Below are 24,339 nucleotides of genomic sequence, written 5' to 3' on the forward strand. Positions count from 1 at the left end.
TGGGAGGGGGCAGAATGCTGATTGATCCTATCCATGGACAGGAACATGAGCAAACTGCCTGAAACAGCGAATTGTAAAGCATTTTAAAGGGGAAGTAAAGGTCTGTATTTACTCTTCATTGTCAACGTGAATGGATCCTACACTAGTGGCCATACATGTTATGGCATGCAGCCATAGAGTTTCATCTTATCTTCATTTTCTCAACTTCCAAGGTGCCATGCACCAGCCAACACAGTGCATCGGAAGAAAAAAAATTCAACGTTTTATTTCTGGTCTAATTTGAGGATTTAAGGCTCAGGCTTCCTATTTGAATTCCAGCCAATCTTCTGTCTGGCTGCACACACTGTGTGTCTGCCCCGTTCCTCTTGTCAGGATGTTATTTGCTCCTCAGAAGAAAGAATATTGAGTTTACAATAGAAATTACAGATTAATTAATATTCTGCTGTGTAACAATTCCTTTTCTCAGCTCATTATAAGAACCCGTCCAACTGTTCTCATCTAAACACTAGAACAATAGGTCACGTAAAGGACATGCTATCATGGTGTTAGGAATAAAAATTATTTTGAAATGACTTCTACCATTGCTGTTTAATGAAGACCAAAATAAATAAATAAATGTTACCGTTGGCTCCAGTTATGATCAGTGTCATCCCAGATCCATAAAAAAAATTCCTGACCTTTTTCCCCTGTTGCTGCACGGATCTTGTAATAAAATGTGCTCTGAACACTGTGTCCCATTGCAGGAGATTGAGAGGTTGGAAAGCAAGTTAAACCAGACCTCAGAGAGGTGGCAGCTTCTGTGGGAGAGGGCCAAAGTCAAGCTCAAGGAGAACGCAAAGAAAGAGAACGTGAGTACACGTACCCAGCAGTATAATAGGGGTTCAAGGCTGCAGACTGATTTATACAGGAAAATTAGTTTTATATAATGAATAAAGTTTTGGCTACTGTAAATTATAAATATATCCAAGGAATCCTTGGTCTATGAAACAAGATGGCTACCATGACCCATTGTGAAGTTGACTATCCTTTTCAGATATTCTTTTGTCGTTTCCTTCCGTCTTCTTGTTGACTTTCAGAGCAATCCAGCAAGCCTCGTCTCAGCCAATTTGCAGTCCTACCAGAAGAGATCAATGGTGCATCTTCCTGATAGCGGCCTGGGAGACGAACAGAACCCCAACGCTTCTCCTTCCAATGGAGTCGACAGAAGAACTGCAACACTGTACAATCATTTTACCTCCAAGAACGAGGAGAACAGGTATCGCAGTGACACTAACGATCATTTAGGTTTACTGGTCAAAGCTAGGAGCTTCAGTATGAATCTAGTGCTTTCATAATTTCTGATATTTCTGATGCAGGCTGTTCATTTTTTGTCCATTTTACCAATGTATTAAGTGATTTCTGAGAAGACCCTTTTTATTGTGCCTATGCAGGTCATTTGAAGGCATACTCTACAAAAGAGGAGCTTTGCTAAAGGGCTGGAAGCCTCGTTGGTTTGTACTTGATATAACGAAGCATCAGGTAAGCAAAGCCTTACAGAACCATGTAATGAACGGTTCTATTGAAATGTCTGTTGTAACATAGTAACATAGTAACATAGTAAGTAAGGTTGAAAAAAGACACGTCCATCGAGTTCAACCTTTTTTTTTTTTTTATTAACTACCTATCTGCCAGTTGATCCAGAGGAAGGCAAAAAAAAACCCATCTGAAGCCTCTCCAATTTGCCTTAGAGGGGGAAAAATTCCTTCCTGACTCCAAAATGGCAATCGGACTAGTCCCTGGATCAACTTGGACTATGAGCTATTTCCCATAACCCTGTATTCCCTTACTTGCTAAAAAGCCATCCAACCCCTTCTTAAAGCTATCTAATATATCAGCCTGTACCACTGATTCAGGGAGAGAATTCCACATCTTCACAGCTCTCACTGTAACAAACCCCTTCCGAATATTTAGGCGGAACCTCTTTTCTTCTAATCGGAATGGGTGACCTTGTGTCAGCTGGAAAGACCTACTGGTAAATAAAGCATTAGAGAGATTATTATATGATCCCCTTATATATTTATACATAGTCATCATATCACCCCTTAAGCGCCTCTTCTCCAGCGTGAACATCTCCAATTTGGCCAGTCTTTCCTCATAGCTAAGATTTTCAATACCTTTTACCAGCTTAGTTGCCCTTCTCTGTACCCTCTCTAATACAATAATGTCCTGTTTGAGTGATGGAGACCAAAACTGTACGGCATATTCTAGATGGGGCCTTACAAGTGCTCTATAAAGTGGAAGAATGACCCCCTCCTCCCGTGAATCTATGCCCCTTTTAATACAGCTCAAGACCTTATTTGCCCTTGATGCTGCTGACTGGCATTGCTTGCTACAGCCAAGTTTATCATCTACAAGGACTCCAAGGTCCTTTTCCATAATGGATTTGCCTAGTGCAGTCCCATTAAGGGTATAAGTGGCTTGGATATTTTTACATCCCAGGTGCATGACTTTACATTTATCAACATTGAATTTCATTTGCCACTTAGCTGCCCAGATTGCCAGTTTGTCAAGATCATGTTGCAAGGATGCCACATCCTGGATGCAATTAATTGGGCTGGATAGTTTTGTGTCATCTGCAAACACTGATACATTACTTACAACACCCTCCCCTAAGTCATTAATGAACAAGTTAAATAAAAGTGGACCCAATACTGAGCCCTGGGGGACCCCACTAAGAACCTTACTCCAAGTAGAGAATGTCCCATTAACAACCACCCTCTGTACCCGATCCTGTAGCCAGTTTCCTATCCACGTGCAAACGACTTCATTAAGCCCAACAGACCTTAGTTTAGAAAGCAGTCGTTTGTGGGGCACAGTATCAAACGCTTTGGCAAAATCCAAATAGATCACATCTACTGCCCCCCCACTATCCAGAATCTTACTTACCTCATCATAAAATTCAATCAAATTCGTCTGACATGACCTATCCTTCATAAAGCCATGCTGATTGTTGCTCATAATGCCATTCATTAGGACAAAATTTTGAATGTGATCCCTTAACAAGCCTTCAAATAATTTGCCCACCACAGATGTCAAGCTTACTGGCCTATAATTGCCAGGCTGAGATCGTAATCCCTTTTTAAATATTGGAATAACATCAGCTTTTCTCCAATCCATAGGCACCATACCAGATGACAGTGAATCTGAGAAAATCAGAAATAAGGGCTGGTCTAAAACTGAACTAAGCTCTCTTAGAACCCGGGGGTGTATGCCATCAGGCCCTGGAGCCTTGTTTACATTAATTTGTATTAAAGCTTTTTGAATCATAACCTGAGTCAGCCACTGACTAGATTGAGCTGAACCATTCGTGCAGTTATTTAGTGAGCCTGTGAACCCAGACTCCTCTATTGTATACACTGAAGAAAAGAACTGATTTAACACATTTGCCTTATCTGTATCTGTTACAACCATACTGGTACCATTATTTAATGGAGCAACACTCTCAACCTGCATCTTTTTACTATTAATATATTTAAAAAACTTTTTAGGGTTAGTTTTCACCTCCACCGCAATCAACTCTTCGTTTCTTTTCTTAGCCTTCCGGATTGCTGATTTACAACATTTATTACAGTGTTTATATTCATTAAATGCAGCTTCTGTCCCTACAGATTTGTAGTTTTTAAATGCCTTTCTCTTCTTTCCCATTAACTTCTTTACCTCTGTATTAAGCCACACAGGATGATTCTTAGAGCTTCTACGTTTAGTCCTTAAGGGAATAAATTGAGAACAGTAATGATTTAATATCATTTTAAAGGACAACCATTTCTGTTCTGTGTTTTTAGCTGAAAACCTAATGCCCCAATCAATGCTCTGTAGGGCAGCCCTCAAGGCACTAAAATTAGCTTTTGCAAAATTCATGGTTTTTGTTGCCCCAGTATATTTTTGTTTTTTGCACCAGACATTAAAAGATATAACATTATGGTCACTATTACCCAGGGGTTCAATGACTTGCACATTTGCTATAAGTTCTGGGTCATTTGAGATCACTAAATCAAGAATAGCATTTTTTCTGGTAGGCTCCTCAACAACCTGTGCTAAAAAATTGTCATGCAATAAGTTTATAAACTTGTTCCCATTAACTGATCTAGCAGTACCGTTGCTCCAGTCAATATCTGGGTAATTAAAATCCCCCATTATTACTTTACCTAAACTAGCAGCCTTTTCTATTTGCATTAGGAGCTTTGTCTCTTCCTCCTCACTTACATTAGGGGGTCTATAGCATACGCCTACAATTAATTTGCTGGATTCTTTACAATTGGTGAAGAACTCCACCCATACGACTTCTGGCCCCTCATTTTCTAACATAACCTCCTCCTTTATATGAGCTTTTAAATCCTGCCTAACATACAGACATACCCCTCCTCCTTTTCTATTGCCTCTGTCCCTCCGAAACAAAGTATAGCCACTGATATTGACTGCCCAGTCATGCGACTCATTCAGCCATGATTCGGCCACACCAATCACATCATATTTTCCTTCCATCACCAGCAGCTCCAGCTCTCCCATTTTACCAGTCAGACTTCTTGCATTTGTAAACATACATTTAATACTGGCACCATATTAAACATATGGCATGTGGTCCTCCCTATCCTTAACAGTATCCCCAGCCAAATCTCCTCCCCCATTTTCCCTTTCTTTGCCCACCATCTCATCTAACCTGTCTACCACTGAATCTTTTACTGAACCCTCCCCCCCCACACCTAGTTTAAAATCTCCTCCAACCCTCTAGCCATCTTCTCTCCCAAAACAGCTGCCCCATCATCATTGAGGTGCAGCCCATCCCTAGCAAAGAGCCTGTAGTCGACTGAAAAATCAGCCCAGTTCTCCAATCATGATCTTCATAATTGGTGCAAGAGCAACTTCACCATCACCTTGTGGCTTCAGCTCTTCTTCATCTCCAGTAGTAGTACAATTATGTGGTTCACTTGGCATGGTCTTTATATCTGGAATAATGTACAGCACCTTTCAAGAACTTGACCACAGGATATCTGAGTTGAGAACACTCATCAGATACAGAGCTCCTTTATCCCCACCAAGCAGCTCCCTCTAGACATACTCTTGGTGCACCTTTATTCCATTGTTGTACAGAGCTGTTTCAGCCATGCTCAACCTGGTTGACACCGTTGTCTGCACCAATTGGGTGATATTTATATTTGATATCCTATTGCTCATTCAATAAACATGGCTTGCCATAGCAACCTGTTAACTGTGCTGTTATAAGTAAGAGATGGCACTGGGATCCAACACCTACTGAACCACCTCATCGCAGGCATTGGAAAACATGGAACCCAATACAATAGCATTGGGGACTTAGTAATGGGACATGATGGGTACTAAGCAGTCCATGCAACCAATCTTCTATCTTTGCTATAGGTTTATTTTTACTGCACCTTCTACTATGGCTTATGGGTACTTGTAGATCAAGCAGCTTTAAGTCCCATCAGGCCTAGTTGCCCACTTCATACCCAGAATCCTTGGTTCTATGCCTATCCTTGGCTTAGTATCCATTCTTCACACCCTCAGATATCCCTGCACATTCAGTTCCCAGGTTTCTCTTCATGCCTTTCCCTTACATTTACCGTTAAGTTTCTATACCCCCTCTAGGCACATAATTTAAAATTTTTCCAGATTTCATTATAAATCTAAAATAACAATGCTAAAGTTCTAAATCCTAAGCAGCTTTTACCCTTTCATTAAAACAATACTGGTTCCTATAAATAGCTGATTTATTTGACTCCATTGGGAAGGGTACTGGATCTGGAATGTGCTTTTAGCTGGGTAGGTAGGAGGTGCTCTATGCTTAACTTGTTGGCAGTCGGGGGGAAAGTATTTTGTTTGGTTTCTGAAATCTGCATTTCTCTTTCAGCTGAGATACTATGATTCAGGGGAAGATACAAGCTGTAAGGGTTATATTGATCTGGCTGATGTTGAAACGGTCATCCCTGCAGCCCCTACTATAGGAGTGCCAAAACACGCCAATGAAAAAGCATTCTTTGATGTGAGTACAACTTTGTAACTAACTCACTAAAGAACCTTTCTTCTAAACAACATTCCAAACTCAGATCTAGTTCCAGGTCACAAAGCACTCACCCCATATCTCTCACTAACTGATAAAAAGGTTACAGATATATAGAAACTTTGGGGTAACAGTCACCCTGCTATAGTTCCAGGGGTACCCAGTGTACAAATAAGCACTCACTCCAAATCTCCCCCTAACTGGCCTTCAGGCTGGGCCCCCTTAGCTCATAACAAGGTTACAGATCTATAGAAACATTGGGGTAACAGTCACCCTGCTATAGTTCCAGGGGTACCCAGGGCACAAATAAGCATTCACCCCAAATCTCCCCCTTCAGCCCACTGCTTTACTGCTCCCTTGGGTGACCAGCACTTTTACATAAGAACTTCCAGCTTACTGTATGTGATGTGATTTCTGTCTGTAGTGGTTATTGTCCATGTTGTTTTTGGGGTGCAGTACTGCTACAGATCTTGGGTTAACACATAAATGTGTTAATCTCTCTCAATTCTGTGCCATTTTTAGCAGAGGCCAAGACGGTCACGGATCTGTGATTCCTGCATAATCTAAGAAAACAGAACAAAGGTGGAAATCTAAAATAGATTGTATGAATAATTGAAAGCAGATAACAATGTGAAACAAACACATTCTTCCAAGATGTAGAAATGTTAGGGCTCCCTTCCAGATGCCATCTGGGACCCATCGCATTAAAAGGGTGGGGCCCAAATTCCATCGAGTGACCTCACTGGGAAATGGCAAAGGGAAGAGCATGGCACTTTCTTGAAATTGTTTTTATTGGGATAAATCTGGCTACTATACCAGTCACATTTACAGAGTAAATAATTTCATATGTTTTAGAGCCAATTAAGCTAGGCCTAATTTGACGTTTGTGGAATCTGTTCTGTGTGTGTTGTGCATCTAACAATATCCATGTTTCATGTCCAGTACACTCTGAAATTCCCCTAGTCGGCTTTCATGGAGTCTTCTAGTCCCGCCACACTGCTTGAATTACAGACTCCCTACCCCACCCCCTGTAAGCTGCCATAAGAGTGTTTTAGTCCCACCCACTACTTGAGTCACAGACTTCATCCTCTTTTCTGTAATCAGCTTCCATAGAGGTGAATACCCAACCTGCTCACTACTCACAGATATCCTAAGTATGCGGACAGTGATTCAGCTTGGTATGAACACACAGCCATGAGCCACCCTTGTCTCTTTTGCAGGTAAAAACCAACAAGCGGGTATATAACTTCTGTGCTCAGGATGCTCAAAGTGCCCAGCTGTGGATGGACAAGATACAGAGCTGTATATCTGATGCCTAAAAACAAAGAAAATCTAAGGAAAAGCCGAAGAGAAAAAGATGGCACTCATCATGGCCTTTGTGAGCTTAATACCCCATCAGTTATGGTGGTTTGTATTTACCCACCTGAAGGAATGGGGTATGAAGGAATCAGCCGTGCCTAGCTAAACAATTTTCTATTTGACAGTGGCAGCACAGGGAAGCTTTATACGGCTTCATATATGAGTATTATTGCGTTGATGTAAAAGCACACAATGGTAGAATCTGGAACCTTCCCATTTTATTACCAAGAGAGATGCAGCTAAACTGGACCTGTGACGTTTACATCTTAACTTTTTCTGGTTCTGCCAGTTTGGCTTCATTGGGTTATGACACCTTCAAGGTCATTTCAGGAAGGATACATGTATATATAAAATAGTTTGTGTTTACATAACAAATTGAAATTAGATATATGAATGAATTACTGCAGGTAGCCTGGGTTTGGGTCTAGCGTAAGTGCAGTGGGTTAAAATGGTTTTGACGTGCTTAGAACTGGAAGATTGCCGTGCTGGAATTGCCTCTCTTCAAAGCTAAGGAAGTGCCAAGTGCTCAGCATAATGTATGGTGGAGAAGTTAGGCATCCGTTCCATTTTAGCCGGCCTCTCATCTCAAAGTGGGGTGGAGAATTCAAACAGCCACCATATGGTGGAGAACGTGGCAGCTGGTATTTGGTGGAGAATGTGGACATCCGGCATATGGTGTGGAATGTGGACATCCGGCATATGGTGTGGAATGTGGACATCCGGCATATGGTGGAGAATGTGGACATCCGGCATATGGTGGAGAATGTGGACATCCGGCACATGGTGGAGAATGTGGACATCCGGCATATGGTGGAGAATGTGGATATCCGGCATATGGTGGAGAATGCGGACAGCCAGAATATGGAGGAGAATGTAGACGGCTCGCATTTGGAGGAGAATGTGACCACCCGTTCCAGTAAAGACAACCTCTCAGCTTTCCGTATGGTGGAGTAATGTTCACGTCCATTCCAGTGCAACTGGCCTTTCTAGGTAACTATTGCACATGCTTCCTCCTCAGTGTAAATAACGTATAAATGCACTACCCCTTATAGCAAGCACTTGCACTTATTCCGATGATGTCCTGATGAACGTCACCAAGAAGAAACAAAGTACAACACTTGGCATGTTCAGGAATTTTAAAAATAAAATGTATCCACTGTGTACATAATCTGTTCCCAATGTGAAGTAATTTGATACTTTTAAAAAAAAAAAGAAGCCCCCTTTTAATACACAAACCTTTTATTCTGCTTCATTTTCTTATTCAAAAAAAGCACTGGGGACGGTCATGTCCTTCAAAAAACAGACGGCGTCCATGATTCCAAAAAAAGGACGTGTCTTTGCCACAACCACTTCTGACATTGTTTACTGGAATATTTAGCTAGTGCTTTGGATTTTCAATCTGGTTACCTTATATTTCAAGGTTTGTACTGTATATATAAATAATTTTTGTATTTTCGGATGTTTCCATTTAAACCTGTAATTTAATATAAACATGACCCGGGATTAAATTAACCAAACTGACCCTGCCTATTATCACTTTCTTAATCACTTTTCCTGAAAGCCACTGTTTTTTTTTCTCCAAAAAGTGCCGAAAACTTGAAATGCTTTACCCTATAGGACCAAGAGTTTGGGTTGTTGTTGGTTTTTATTTTGGTTTTTTTGTTATTCCAAAATGGTCTCCACTTTAACATTTTGTAACACACGGTTTCTAATTGAAAAAAAAATGCCCCATTTTTGCACATTTGTATTTTTCTTTGTATATGAAGTACCTTTTTATGTACTTTGTAATGTACGGATCCCATGGCTCATTAGGTTACTCACTGGGGCAAATTAGGCAACGGTTTATTTTTTAACTCGTTTTAACAATTTTATGTATTTGTTAATGATGTGTCTGCTAACCATCTTGTAATAAATATACTGCTAAAGTGCAAACAAATGACAGTTGCTTAGTGATACGAAACTGGGAGTTAATGGGAAGCCACAGATTTCTATTCTTTGAATGGGACACGAATAAGGAAAAACACGTGGAAGTTGATTAAAACCACCTGAGATGTTCAACCTCGGAACTGGTGTGAAGCTGTTTCTAAATATGTAACCTTGCATTTCCCATAATAAACATCACTGTGACTGGTCCAAGTTTGCTATAATTCACTATGTAATGTAAGACATACTATTTGAGCTCACCCTAAAAGATTAGAATGCTGCACGCTCGTCTGGATTGACTTTAAGACACTCATGGCACGACCAGCCAATGGGGTGTGATTTTTTTTATTTGCTTTTACCCCAAGTAACTACACCACTATAACACTCATTAGTGGAACTCAGGTTGACTATAGTATTCTCTTACATCTTCTCTCACAGCACCTTACATATTTTATTTCTGCCTCATTAGTATGTGGTCCAAACTCCATACTGTCAGCTTCCATACCTATCATCCTATCATTTATCCAGGTCATGATATACAGAATCAAGTGGAGATAAGTATAAGCAACTAGACATTCTGAGTATTCAAGAAGACTCAAAGTCCATTTGCTTTAGACTTATCTCCAATAAATGACGAGACAGCACCTACTGCAATATTGTCTTCAGGAAGACAAAGGTGTTTTCTCAGTTGACCCTTGTAGGCTGATCGATACTTTATGCAATTGATATGGCACATACAGTATTTGTGTCAATATATTACAATATGAGAGTGAGTTAAAGTAAAATGCAATCCCACCTTCAGGAATCTTGAGTTTCTTCTAAAAATAGAATGGAACATGCCCATCATAAAGACTGGTGGGTGATGACCTGTTCTCTCCGAGCTCCAGAAGATCTTGTATATATAACTATATGCAGCCTTTGACATACACTTACTGAACACACAGTTCTGAAAACATGAGATTCTTGTGAGTTGAGGTCATTCTAGCACCATTACATATTGCTGCTTTTTTTCCCCTAAGTATCCAGGGTTTCTTATTAATTGTTGAAATTCTTCACTGTAGCAGTATCTGTTGGTGAGACCAAAAAATGAAAGCAGATGATGCATTGGCAACAAAACTGGCCTCGACACCCTTCTCCCCTGCCGCTTGGCTGTGCTGAATCCAGCATTACCAGGGATGAACCTGTGAGCTCAGTCTAATGATATCTGAAGTGGAGAGCGCGGGTCCCAAGGCGTGTGTACAGGCTGTCCTTCAGCTCTACAAGGAACAGATGGACTGTCAAGAGATGCACCATTGCTCAAATTTGGGGCATCCCCAAGGGCTGCATCCATATCTAAACTCGGGAAATGGTGTCCCTTTTTAATTTACTTTTTAAAAGCCACAACCAAAAATATGACACAAGGAAACAGGACATACTGAGAAGCAAGTGTTTGGGAAATTTAATGGAGATACTGTATGTCCTAAACGGGTTTTCTAAATTCAAAGAAAAATTTTTAACAACAGATCTTAGAATTGAGCGTCAATGATTTGAAGTGTTCCATCTGTGGTGTGGCTGGACCTTTAGAATCTAAAACGTCGATACAGAAAGCAGTAGGAAACCAAACATTTGGTCTAATACAGTGGTTGTTCTTGTGATTCCACAATCCAAGTTTGTTGGCAAACCAAACTCTAATAAATGAACAGATGTATCAGCCGTCATCATGGATCAATCAATGTTGGCACTTATTAATACAGGTAGGGACATTTGCTCACAATCAATACTGATCAAATAATCTGGGGGAAAAAATCAGAAAATTGCCCAGAGATTTCTATGAAATTTGAACATTGATCAATGTGCCCCATCTTGGAAAAACAAATTTAAATGTCACCGGGTGGGGAATCTTATGAGCTAGTTTGTTAATGATTATTATGGCTCGATCAGTGTTGATTCATAAGAATTTGGAGATTTATTAAAAAGAAAGACGATTTTTTAAAATTGCCCACAGCCATCTACTATGGAATTTGAATTCAAGAATTTGACAGTAAATTGGTTGATCCAAGATTTTGGCATTCATGCATTTAGCAACAACATTGCTCAACATCGATACTAATTAATTTTGTAAAAATTTTGAAAAAATGCCCATAGACTTCTAGGGAATTTGCTTATTGGCAAACCAAACTCAGATTTAACCATGGAAGTTCTTCTTGGCAGATTCATCAATAATCATTATGAATTGGTCACTGTTGATTGATCCATAATGATTGTGAGATTAATCAACACAAATAGGGAAACTTGTTCAATATCGATTTAAAAAGCTTGGGGGGAAAATGGCAAACGTTTCAGTTTGGTGTTCAAATTCTGAAGTTTTAGAGTCTTTCAAAAATATATTCTTCTAAGTAAAAAAAACCTTTTTAGTTTGCAAGCTAATAAACTATTTTTATGGCGAAACCACAAACAAAAATCAAGCAGGACTGTGTATTGACACAGACAAAACATGAAATTCCCATTTTCATTGAATACTGGAGAGGCTAAAACCTACTTGTATTTTTAGGGCAATCAATGCAACTGCCAGTCAGATCCTATCTACAGACCAGTGTTAGTGGGGCTCATGAGGGAACTTGGCTAAGGCAATCCTTGACTGCATTTCTCATTTAGTATGTAAGCAAGAAGATATGCAAGGTGGCATCAAGCCAGAACCAGTGTATGAGGCCATAACAGGTCTACCCACCATTAAATGGCAGACTTGTATATTTCCTCAGCCCAGGACCAAACTGGTAAATGGATGTGTTAAAATTCTTTTTATACACATTATGTATTGGATTATTGGCTTGTGTAGCCCCTTTTTGAATGTGCATCTAATCTTGTAAGAGGCAGATCTCAATGGTTAAACGTTAAGAATGACACAACCAGATTGTTGGAATTCCTTTGTAGTGCAGTGTTTTATATGACACCCAAGGGTTTTCCAAGAAAAGGGGCCATTATGCATAAAGACACCGACACAAAAGACAAATATTGCTTCTTCTGAATTTAATTGGAATCAGTTTCCTCCCCGGAGCGCTTTCTATCTTTGGAGACCATTTGGAATGAGTTGCTGAAGACCTGAGAGTGACCACATCTGACCGATTCATAACCAACATAATGTAAAAGACATGTAGTGGATGAAGGGAATTGCTATCTGCAATTAAGACTTAATCAAAACAGAAATCCAGTTATGGGTCTAACCAGTAGAATGGCAAAGACTCCTCAGACCATAAGTCCAACTTGAACAAATCTCCATCCATGTCATCTTCCATCATCATCATCATGAACAACACCTGTTACAGAAGGAAAGGAACAATGGCTTGGCCATACATACATTGCTATCTTCAGCTGCCAAAATAGTTGACAGGAGATCTTAGAAGGCCCATCACTTAGTACTAAGTGACCAGTGCCTAAAGTCTGGTAATGAGTAGATTTAACCAATCTGCTGGGGGCCATACACTTGGCACTGTGCTGAAGACTTTGGTTCAAGGTTTTCTGTATGGGTGATGGCATTTCCCAAATATTCTCAACCTATCATGGTGAAAAAGGGAATACAATTGCCAATTGTGCAATGATCAGTTAGTGAACCAGGTAGGTCTTTCCTGCTGGACTATCATTATAGTATTTATATAGAGATGGGCCATCGTCGTCCTAAAAAAACCCAAGCAAGGATTTAACACTTTTCATGTTTGGTTGTGATACGATTATTCAGTTGCTTCCCAAACTGTGAAACTGGACCCCTAGGGGACCAAGCAGTGACTGGAAGTGTCTGAACGACAGATTGGCATACATCTGGAACCCAAGTTTGAAGGATAATTGGGGTAAACAGTTATTTGTTGCTCCAGCTGTGTTTGCAACTGCGGCCAAATGTTGGTTGGGCTTCAAAGGGGAGCTTGAAGGCCAAAATACTTTATTATTATTATTATTATTGTCAAAAAGGAAACTGTATCCGTGAATAAAGCATACAGCCAAAAGCGGAGTACTCCAGCGTACTGCTCAAGTTAAGATGCTGTGGTGCTTCTTTGCTCTTAGACCTCACCGCTGGTCTTCAATGTATCCATAAACTAGGAAAATGAGAGCAATCCAGAAGCAGAATTTCTGCTGCAAAGTGTTTTATTACTGACTACCAAATACACAACATGTTTAGGGTCTTAAACGCCCTTTATCAAGTGTAACACAAAAGGAAATGTTTTGAGAACGTAGATTGCACCCTTCCGTGTCCAAGGTGAAAGTTCATAGTCTACAAAATTTAGCACATCCAGAAATATTCAATTTGATGAATTTCTTGGATCTGAAAATCAGCTTGACTGATGGGAAATGACATACTGATCTATATAGAAAATCCGTAGACAAAAATAATTTATTGCATGCAAAAAGCTTCCACGGCCCAAAAGGGATACGTGCAATTCCTAAAGGCCAGTTTGTACATGCAAAAAAGATTGCTTCAAGGCCAGCTAAATATGGTGAAGCAACAACCACCTTAGCTAGGCGGTTTGTAGAAAGCAGCAGAATGTCCAAGAACACAAAGACTCCAAAAGATTAAAGACTCAACTATATTTCCACATTTAACCACCATAGTGGTAAGATTGAAAAGGTCATTAAGAAAAACTGGCCCTTGATAGGTAACGTTTCTTGTACCGTGTTAGCTTGTTGAAAAAGTTATAGGGTAGAACTTTTGATATGAAGATACAAGCAGATAGACAATTTGGCCACCTATTTACTCAACCCCCACTGTTTTGCTATAAAAGAGGCTGCACAATTAAAGATATACTTTGCCCCTCGGATACAAGGCTGGAAAAGCCAAGGTTTCTGGGTAAACCTAAACTCGGGACATTCTCGTGTTTAAGATGTAACTGTTGCTCCTAAAATGAACCCCCCAACAAAAGGTTATGGGGTAAATTTAAAAACGTATGCTACTTGTAACGCATGTAATATATTTACTAAAATGCCCATGTGGTCTGGGTGACGTTGGGCAAACAAAAAGGGAGATACAAGTCAGAATTCAAGAACATAGGGGTAATATTAGGAATTTTAAAAAGAATACCCAAACAGATACACAGGTTTCTAGGGACTTTACAGAGTATACGCATAACCCTATACAACTCAAATGGTGTCAGAAGAAACAACATTGGATAAGACAAGTGGTAATGGGCAAAAAAAGTGATTTCAACTTGAAGGTAAATGTATTTAGAAATTGAATTGCTGGTTGTGATATATAACTAAAAGTAGGAATTAAAATAGGAATGGTGCTAGAGTAAAAGTAATACTGAAAACTGTTTGGCCCTCTAATTAATATCTATTTCAGCCTGTACAGCATAGTTGTATCATCTACTTTTATTATTGTGTTTCGTTATGCCAACTATGATTTTATTTACAGACTGGAATTCACCTTCACAGATTGGATTAGCTAATGACCTGCTACAACCTTATGGTATATGACGCTGGACATTTAAATCTTTGCGTATTACGTTACATCTCACAACATGAAGATAATTTGGGATTAGACGTTATTGTATATCTTGTCCTTTTGCATTACTGTACTATCACATTGAATATTTATGGATGTGCTAAATTTTGTACACTATGAACTTCCACCTTGGACACTAAGGGGTGGGATTTAAGTTTAAAAGGTCAAAACGTTTCATAAACTAGGAAAACAAGAAGAGAGCAACCAAGAAGCAGAATTTCTGCTGCAAAAGGTTTTACTACTGACTAGCAAATACACATGTTTCAGGCCTTAAACGCCCTTTATCAAGTGTAACACAAAAGTGTTACACTTGATAAAGGGCGTTTAAGGCCTGAAACATGTGTATTTGCTAGTCAGTAGTAAAACCCTTTGCAGCAGAAATTCTGCTTCTTGGTTGCTCTCTTCTTGTTTTCCTAGTTTATGAATGTAGGATACAGCATTATATGGAGCAATAGAGAAATCTGCTCAGAAAGCTCTACACTCAGTCTGTGGTGCCAGCAAGTTGTCACTACTTACCCCCCCAATGGCCAAACTCCTGTCAGCGGGAGAAGATCCTGAGCAGAACTCACTGGCTGCTGCTTCTCCCTTTCGCTCTTATTTTCAGAACCGTAGGCGATAATTGCTCCCCATGAAGTCTGAGCCGCTGAGAGGTCATTTAGTTTGGTCTTTACTAAGTGAAGAAATCACTAATCCCAATAAACTGGCAGAAACCTCTTTATTTTTCAGTCTGATGAACACAATATCCTTCAGTGATCCATGGATTTTACTTCTGGCAGAGGTCAATACATTACTGAGGAGCATCTGTTGCTCAGTGGGAACTATACACCTGTTCCTTTACCGACTAAATACAACTGAGCTGTACCCTTTACTGATAGAATCCCTTACTGGGGCCATACATGTTCCTTTACTGATAGAATGCTTTATAATTATCACCTTTGCTACATGTGGATTCTCTTACCTTTTCCCAGCCTATTTTCTGATCTGTGTCTTATATCGGCTCTTTATGTCAGATTTGCAGAGTTGCTTCCGGCTTTTGAGCTTCATTTGAACTTGAATTGAGCTACAGACGTGTGTAAGGTCCAACCTTAGAGATCTTGTGAACATCACTCGGCTCCTAAAGTGCCTGGGGACAGACCGCTACAAGTTAATTAACCCCATTGGAGATATTAGTGCTTTTTGGATCCAACCTAATGGAGAGGAATTTGTCTTCACGTTAAACCTGTATTTTCAGGGTTTAATAAAAGGTATTTGATGGTTCTGAGTGAACAGTAAAGCCAAGGGTTGAATGTGAGAGTTACTCGCTGCTTCTAATCAAAGGATTCTAAACAAAACAATCTTGTCTGGGTCTATTCTGCCAGGCTGTGTTGGATCAGGTCCATATGGATAATGAGTAGCCGTAAACACTGACCTGTTGAGTGATCTTGCTCCCAAAAGCCCAATTGTCTATCAACCACCAAATTTGCCTCTCTGGGATTTTATACAGTAAGTGCATAGCATTATCGGGATAGCACAATGATTGAGGCATCACAGAACCACATTTGGGGAGGGGGGGGCTAAAGACCTTCTTCAGTCTATGGGGCAGATTTTCCAGGCAAAGTGCATTGGAGTACATAGATCTTCCTCAATCTTCTGTTACTTACATCATATTTTTAGTGGAAAAAGTTTCTAAGTTCCAAAAAACGCTGGCGTATTTTCCTTTTTTTTTTAGCTTGCAAAAGTCCTTAAAATTTTTTTTGGGTAATCGGGTTCTCCCCTACGTTTTCTAACATATGGAACATAAACTATACACTGGGCTCATGTGTAGGGCAATATAACAACTTTATTTTCTTTATTAAGGTTCCCTGGACTTGTGTAATGTAATGTATTTGCTACCACATATGCGTCCATTCAATTTTAAATTTCCAGTCGTATGCAAATTAGCCTGAGCGAAGACCTCTAACAAAGTTGTGATAAGCAGATTTGAACGCTAGCGCATCTTCGTTTTTATTGCCGAAGTGACGCTAGCGAAAATTTGCCAACGTTCGGCGCCCTGGATGCATTTTATTAAATAAACATTGTCTGAGCGAATTTTCACTTTGCAAAGTGTTGCTCTGGCTGCGAAGCCGTCACTGGCGAATTTTCACCGCTTAGTAAATTTACTCGTATCTTATCTAGAATACTGCAGGCAGTGTAGTTTTAAGTTATGTATTATGGGTACATGAGTCAGGTCCAATCCATGCACACAAGCTTATTGTCTCTCATTTCTTCTCTGAAAGTGGAACAAATATGTCCTGAAGTGCAGAAGCCTAAAATTAATAATATATTTTCCAAACGCAAAGCCCAAACTTGTTTGTTTTCCCCGGAAAAGAGGAATTTAAATATAAAGCAGGTTACATTTATGACCATCTGTTGTTCTTCAGCGTCTTCTAACGAAGCCAACTACATTCTTTATTGTGAGACTTGTGCTGGCAAATCCTCCAGCTAAACACAAACACCACCAGGGGGTTCTTTATTTTATTGTTTTCCAGGGAATGGATAACTGCGGGCAAAGTTAGAGGGATGGAAGAATCTGTTCATTCTGGGTAAGCTGGTGTTCTTGGAATGCGAGCACTTGGAGCTCTGACAATGGAAAGAGGAGGGAAATTTCACTTTCTTGGTTCAACTACAGTAAAAGAAATAAAAATAGCACTGTGGTTGCTGTGAGTTACTCTTACACCTGTATTGTGAATTCCTTCCTTACATGATACCCTAATATTTTAGGGCTATAGGAATACCTGCTCAAGCTCAATATCTAAAAACACCTTTAAGAAAACTACATTACGCTGAACACAAAAAACAGTATTTGGGGAAAAGCCAAGGGCGACAAACAACTGCTCATTCGTAAACGTCCAGAGGAGAAACACACAGATGTATTGGTGAGATGGAAATGAGGATGAAGAAAACACAGTGTGAAACCCAGTTGAACTCAGCGCCTCTATCAGGATTGTAAATGATGTATACTTATATTTATCCGGCAACAGTTACCAACGTCTGAGGAATTCTCCCTGTGTATAGAGGAAATGTAGCTGCACAGAGACAACCAGTTTAATCACTGTCATCCCCAACTGGATGCTGATATTATAAATATGAGTTGGTTGACAGGTTTGGGTCAAGAGGATTGTGTTTGCACATAAGACATGATGGGGTCTCAACTTTGATCATGAAGTCCATGCCAAGGAAGCACTTTGCAGAACCTTCACTGGAGTCATTAAGTACTGCTACGTCATTCCTGGCACAAAGGGCCCACAGTTTACTTGAAGATGTCTCGTTCTCAGGTATTTGCCTCAGCTTTCAACCCTAACCAGCCCAATGTGTACTGAAACAGTACAGCTCCAGGGCAGTTGCCTGTGGTCTAACCTTATGGTCCACCTCCACGCTGATACTGGCACCCACTCTTCTTCATCTCCCTATCTCCAAACATGAGCTTGCAGCTGTTTCTACCCCTTGCAGGGTTCACTATACAAAAATCCCACCATCATATAAAGCCATGATCATGCAACCAACAATTTTATATGCAGGAATCATAAGTATGTATTTGTTTGTCCTTCCCCAGTGCCACTTTCATTCCTTGGCAAAAACATTTAATTTTTCAACCAACAGCTGTATCCCACACTCCTTCCCTACCCAGGGGTTGTAAGAAGGACCCGGAAACCATTGTTATTCAGTCGAATTAGTAATATACATCCATGCCAGAAGTTAGCAACGCCATACAGTAAATTATTCTATGGACTAAATTGTTTCCCTACCACCCCACAGTCTGAGGAGGAAACATAGGAATTTGCTCAGCTGAACCTTCTGTTTGTGCACCTGCTCAGTGAAGGCCTTAGTGGAGCTGGAAAAGGAATCTGAAAAATCGCATAGAGCATCATAAAATAACGGGATTTGGAGCATGTGCTTCACAGTATAGAGGCATTTTGCTGTCTAGAAATAGACTTTACTAAGGACCCTCCCACCCCCATAAGGCTTGTCAATACCTGTGATTTTGGATACAGTTGTGTGTGACTTTGGATAAAGGTGATTATATGGTGTGACATTTTTGGGTAGGAACTGTTGAACTGGAATGAGTAGTAACAATGAGTTTTACTTGTTCTCCCAGGCAGAATATTTTTTTTTATAGGAGATCAGTTCAAGGTCCAGTCAGAGAAGTCCTATCTCGGTCAGCTGCTCCGTCCACCAACTTCCTTTTCTCCTAGGAGAGGACATGCTTGTAGCTCCACCAGACATCGTCCTGAACATTCCATTCCACAGGATCCTGCAGTGAGCTCACAATGCAAATATTCCAGCCATTTCATTTGGGAATGATTGGCTAATCGTTATCTTGGATAGAGATGCATATGCTCAGCTGTTTGTGTATAATACCGGCCATATCAACTCAAGCAAGCAGCAGGGGCCAAAAAGATGTATATTTTAAATTCACAGCTCTGGGAAGCCTCGGGGTGACAGATAGTTCTCCTCCCTGTACATGAACAGGGATCTGGGTGGACTTGGCTACTGCTCAGTCAATAAGAATGTTTTATCCTTTGAATAGAATTCAAGGGGAAGGAAGGATAAAATCACTGGGGGTGCCAAGTTGTTAGGCACTCCCAAGTGATTATAGTCCCATACCTGCTACCCCAGGCTGGCAATCTTCTTAAAAATGCACCAGTCAGGGTACTGTATGTTGTGCACCAAGTGCTCCAATACTCAGGCTACCAACGGAAACCTATTTTTACAATGGGGCCCATTGCAATCACAAAATGTTTGGCCCCTGCATCATATCGAATGTTGAATATTGTGTTTCATGGCACTATCAACAGTTGTACCTCCTGATGGTGAAATGGCCCTCAGTGATGAGAAAATTATCTGTACAGTCTGCACATGCGCCAACACATTAGAGAGCGTTACCCCCCCCCACACACACCTAATACAGTATGAGTGCGGTATGTACCTTCCAGGTTAGTTGCACATTTGGAAAGTGGGATGGAACCTCCATGTCAAGATACTTTTTTCATAGGGTAGAACAATTGGAATAGGACATCCCCACTAGTGAAGGTGACCCACCAAGTCTATAAAAGGGAGTCTATGAGCCACCATTTCTTGTCTTGAAACCCTTCAGTGGATGTAGTCCATAACCTTGTAAGAGATGTCAGAAGAGCCTAAGCCAAGGTAAGGTCACAATGTAAAGGACAACTAGCTAGAGAGTGTGGGTGAGAACTTTACCAACATAAGGACAAACTCAGCAAGTCCAGTTGCTTTAGGCTTATCATTACTAGACACTGAACCAGGTCCCATGAAAATATTGGTAACAATAGTGTTTATAGATTATCAACCTCTTAATAACCACTGGTGTCCATGCATGGTAGACCCTGTTATGGCTGTTTCTGGAACCCAAGAGTCCAGTGTCTACCTAGGGTCCACTGGAGAAACTGATGCTCCTCTCAACAAGTGTAGATCCTTTAGACTTATCACTACTAGATCCTGAACTCAAGAACATGAAACTATTTGGCAATTGTATCATAAATCATTACCGAGCCGTTAAAAACCACTGGCACCAATCTGGCTTCTTGAGTGTTAGAGGACCAGGGGTCAATTTAGCAACCTAAAATATAATATATATATGTATTTATGTTACTAAAGTATATATACAAGTATATATGTTTCGCTCTATTATTATTTTTACATGGCGCAGGTCAGCATGTTTTTCCCTTACAGACCCAAAACACATTTGTTTTGTTCCAACAGTGACAGGCTGAAAGAATTCCTGTTTCGTTGCCATATCTGACTAAGTAACTTAATCTTCCATCTACATAAAAATGATCTAGTCCCCTATAAACCCACATCCCTATTTCTCAATTCACTTTATTATTCAGCCTTTTATTAAAGGACCAAATCTAAATATGGATGTTCCGGAATATTTTTAGTTGTTTACAATAAAAACATGAAAAACAAACAAGGATCTGGCAGTGGAACCTATTTATGAGGAGCTTCGAGTTCGCTATTATCAGTTTATCCATGAAATGCGTTGGCTGGGAATCAGGAGTTTGTCCCGTCTCATAATCTCACAAGCACCTTCTGGAATTGTCTAATCACCTGAGTCACATTTCAAGGACAGGGAACGAAATGTGACCCCGATTCTCTGGATGTTCCATGAACTGCCTGGAAAAGGGGGACTCATCTAACCCACGCGTAGTAAATATTTCCACTATTGGATACTGGTACCATTTGTTATGTTCATTATTATCCATGAGCAGAAAAACAGATCTGGCAATTTAGTCTGTTGTTTCATTTTGTGGTTAGTGGAGATTAAAGAGCAAGTAAACACTTTTCTGTTGTGGAATTTGCAACTTATGCACATTTGTTTTGACTTGATAAAAAAAAGGGTTTGCTATATATATACATTCCATGGGTTCATAACTAGGTTTTAAGTCAAGCCCCCACAGTCATTGAGTGGGGAAGGCAGACAAAGCTTCCATTTGACTGTAGCACCCCATAACCCTACCCATTAATGGTGGTCTTATGCCTTAAACAAGGTGTGTTGCTCTTGAAGATCCCTTGCCTATATAAAGATATACTGTTAGACTCAGTTTTAGGCATTTACATGTTCCAAGGGTTCTTCTGGTGGATGCAAGTCCTAACTGGGCTCCAGCCAATAAGAATCCCCATCAGCCCATGCTTATTTCCACTTTGGACCTATATGAAAACCTGTACCAAGTTAGCACTTTCCATATGCTGCAAGAGGCAGCCTACGGTGTATCTGATGGACCATTGGAGTCCCTGTCTGGTGGACCATAAGAGACACTGTTGGATTAATGGGTAAATCAAGGTAAAGGAAACAAAGCAGGGAGGTAAAAGTCCATGACAAATATGACCAGACATCAATAGTTAGGACCACTTTACCTTGAAGTTGAAATGGTGGCTTACAAGGTTTATGATCATAAAGGTAAACAATTGTAAATAATGAATAACTAGTAAAACATGGAGCCTGGAACTACCATGGGTTACGTCCCATTGAAACAAGAAACACTGTAAACAACCTGCAGCAAGCCCATCACCCAAAAAAGTAGGAGCTTGGAGTACCATAGACCTAAGTCCCACCATTCAGGACTTGATTGATAGACATTAAATTGTGATTAGAGCTACCTCTTTAAACCAGGACAACGAATCACTCCATGACTAAGCAGAAAAAACACCAACTCTTCCACCAACAACCTAGCATGGAATCCATTAAATCCTCTCCTGTTGTCTTTTCTCTTAACACGCATGCATTGATACAACTAAAGCAAAAATAGTTTCTGGCAATGCAACATATAACAAGCAATGAGCCATATCTTTAGTTAATTCCATCTCCCAAGGATTATATCATTCTGAGGAATATCAGGCTTACTCATGAAATAGAGTGCAACATGCGAAGGAGGAGCGGCAGTGACCAGATGCTCTTAAAATAACAGAGGAGAGACAAAAATCTTGACTAAGACCTCAGCCCAGATTCACAAAAACACAGGCCCCTGTGGCACAAGAGGATTAATATTCGGCCTAAATTTAGCTGTTGTCTTGAGTCGGAAACACTGTATATTCATGTATCACATCGCCAAGAAATCTTAATCAACAACAGAGGAAAAACATTGCTAAGTCTTTCCTATGGGGTGAACTGTTATCAATCACGCAATGTACCTACAGCAGAGCAGTAAAAACACAAAAAGGCATGCATAACCCTTATGGAACCTTCTCTTTCTGTGTAACTAAAGACAATTTATAAAACTAATTATCATGTATGCCTATGTAGAATTAATATTAGTGAATTGAGGCAGGTTGCTTGACAAGTCTGGGCAATCTATGTTCAACTAATAGACCAGCTCAAGTCCAGATCAACAACTGAACTTTGTTTTCATTCCTGGATGCAATGGCTCTACTAAGGGGAAAGAAAAGAGTAGAACCCAAAGTAGAAACAACTACAACTTCACAGCAGGGAGATGGTGCTACTTTCAGGAAATGATAACCAACCCCGATTTCTGTAGAAACTGAGTTACTGCTAACTGTAACTTTTGTTATTTGATTTGTCCCAAACAAAACAACCACTGATTCGCTTTTGTTAAAATGGGTCACATGATGTGAAATGATGAGCCACAGAGAGTTGACAACCCTTAAATTGCATTGTATTAATCACATCATATTCTAGAGACATGATGAGCAATAAGTGGGTTTCAACTTCAGGACTTTATGTTGATTGTACAAACATTGAGGAAGAAGACCTTATTTAGGTATCTGAAACATATGTCCCTACCTGCTTTTTCATGGAATAGGTCATAGAGCCAATAGCCCCTGAATCCTCCCTGATGAATGGCATAGAGTTGAGCTGATACCCTGTATATCCATCACATTATCAAGTAGAAGAAGAACATTATTTTCCAAAACCAAGCCTATACAGAATACTCTTTAGAAAACCAAATTTTGTTGTTGTGATGGGAATTGTTTGGTCCTTGTGGTGGCTTGTACCTTCACAACATAAGAACAAGCCACCATAAGAACCAAAAATTTTCCACCACTGATCCACAGATTCCCAGGAGACATTGGTCTTCGCCAGTGTTTGAGGGCATAGATGATGACTACTGTAGTAATATTTACATGTGCCTTTCCTCTGAAACTACAATGTGTTGGTCCTTGTGGTGGTTTGTATCTTCAGGAAATGGGAAAAAGCCACCATAAGTACCAAAATATTCTCACCACATATCCACAGTTTCCCAGGAGATGTGGATATTCTTCAGCTTTTCAGGGAATAGGTAACCACAATAATCATATTTACTTGTGCCTTTCCTATTAAACTACAATTTGTTGGTCCTTGTGGTGGCTTGTATCTCCAGGAAATTTTGGGTGAATAGATAATGACCACAGTAATCATATTTACACGTGGATTTCCTATGAAACTACAATATTTTGATCTTTGTGGTGTCTTGTATCTACAGGAGATAGGAAACAAACCACCATAAAAACCAAAAAATCTCCACTGCTTATCCAGTTATCTCCAGTTTCCCAGGAGATGTTGGTTTTGCGGGCATAGATGACAACCACTGTAATCATATTTACATATGAAACTACAATTACTGTGCAGTTTGTGAAACCCTCTTCAGCTGACAGGTGTGAAGTCATCTGCTAATTTATTTTTTGTGAAGAAATATCTAAAATATCTCCAGCGCATTCTTCACCATGAAGCTAATTTCTCCTGTATTTTTAGCATGAGGAATGCGATACAGCATTTGTTTGTTTTAGGGAAAGAAATACATGGAAGTCCATTATGATCTGTTTCCTAAAGGTCTCTATGGGACAGTTGTGTTAGATGAGGAAAAATCTTGGCTGGCCGGTGGTACAGCTGCGAGGGAGTATTCAGCTCATCACAATACAATGTCCAGAGATGAATGCTCCAAATGCTAATGAATGGAGATGAGATATTGAGAAATTGAGTCAAACTGGTTTTGCCTGGTTTCTACAGGATATCGAGAGGATGAGCTCTTCGTGCAGATTGGCCACTCATGACTTGGAGATG

General features: G+C 40.1%; 1 protein-coding gene across 2 annotated transcripts in view; it reads left to right on the plus strand.

Annotated features, from left to right (window-relative positions):
- sbf2.S (SET binding factor 2 S homeolog) overlaps window positions 1-9,547 on the plus strand; it is a 185,014-nt gene extending 175,467 nt beyond the window's left edge. For both annotated transcript variants that reach the window (XM_018260291.2, XM_041560994.1), the window contains 5 exons: window positions 744-848; window positions 1,077-1,255; window positions 1,431-1,518; window positions 5,906-6,037; window positions 7,276-9,547. In XM_018260291.2, coding sequence (XP_018115780.1) covers window positions 744-848; window positions 1,077-1,255; window positions 1,431-1,518; window positions 5,906-6,037; window positions 7,276-7,374 — 603 coding nt within the window. In that variant the 3' untranslated portion in view covers window positions 7,375-9,547. The remainder of the gene's footprint in view (window positions 1-743; window positions 849-1,076; window positions 1,256-1,430; window positions 1,519-5,905; window positions 6,038-7,275) is intronic.
- Window positions 9,548-24,339: the final 14,792 nt, after the last annotated feature.

This window comes from Xenopus laevis, chromosome 4S, assembly GCF_017654675.1.
Source record: "Xenopus laevis strain J_2021 chromosome 4S, Xenopus_laevis_v10.1, whole genome shotgun sequence".
NCBI classification, from domain to species: domain Eukaryota; kingdom Metazoa; phylum Chordata; class Amphibia; order Anura; family Pipidae; genus Xenopus; species Xenopus laevis.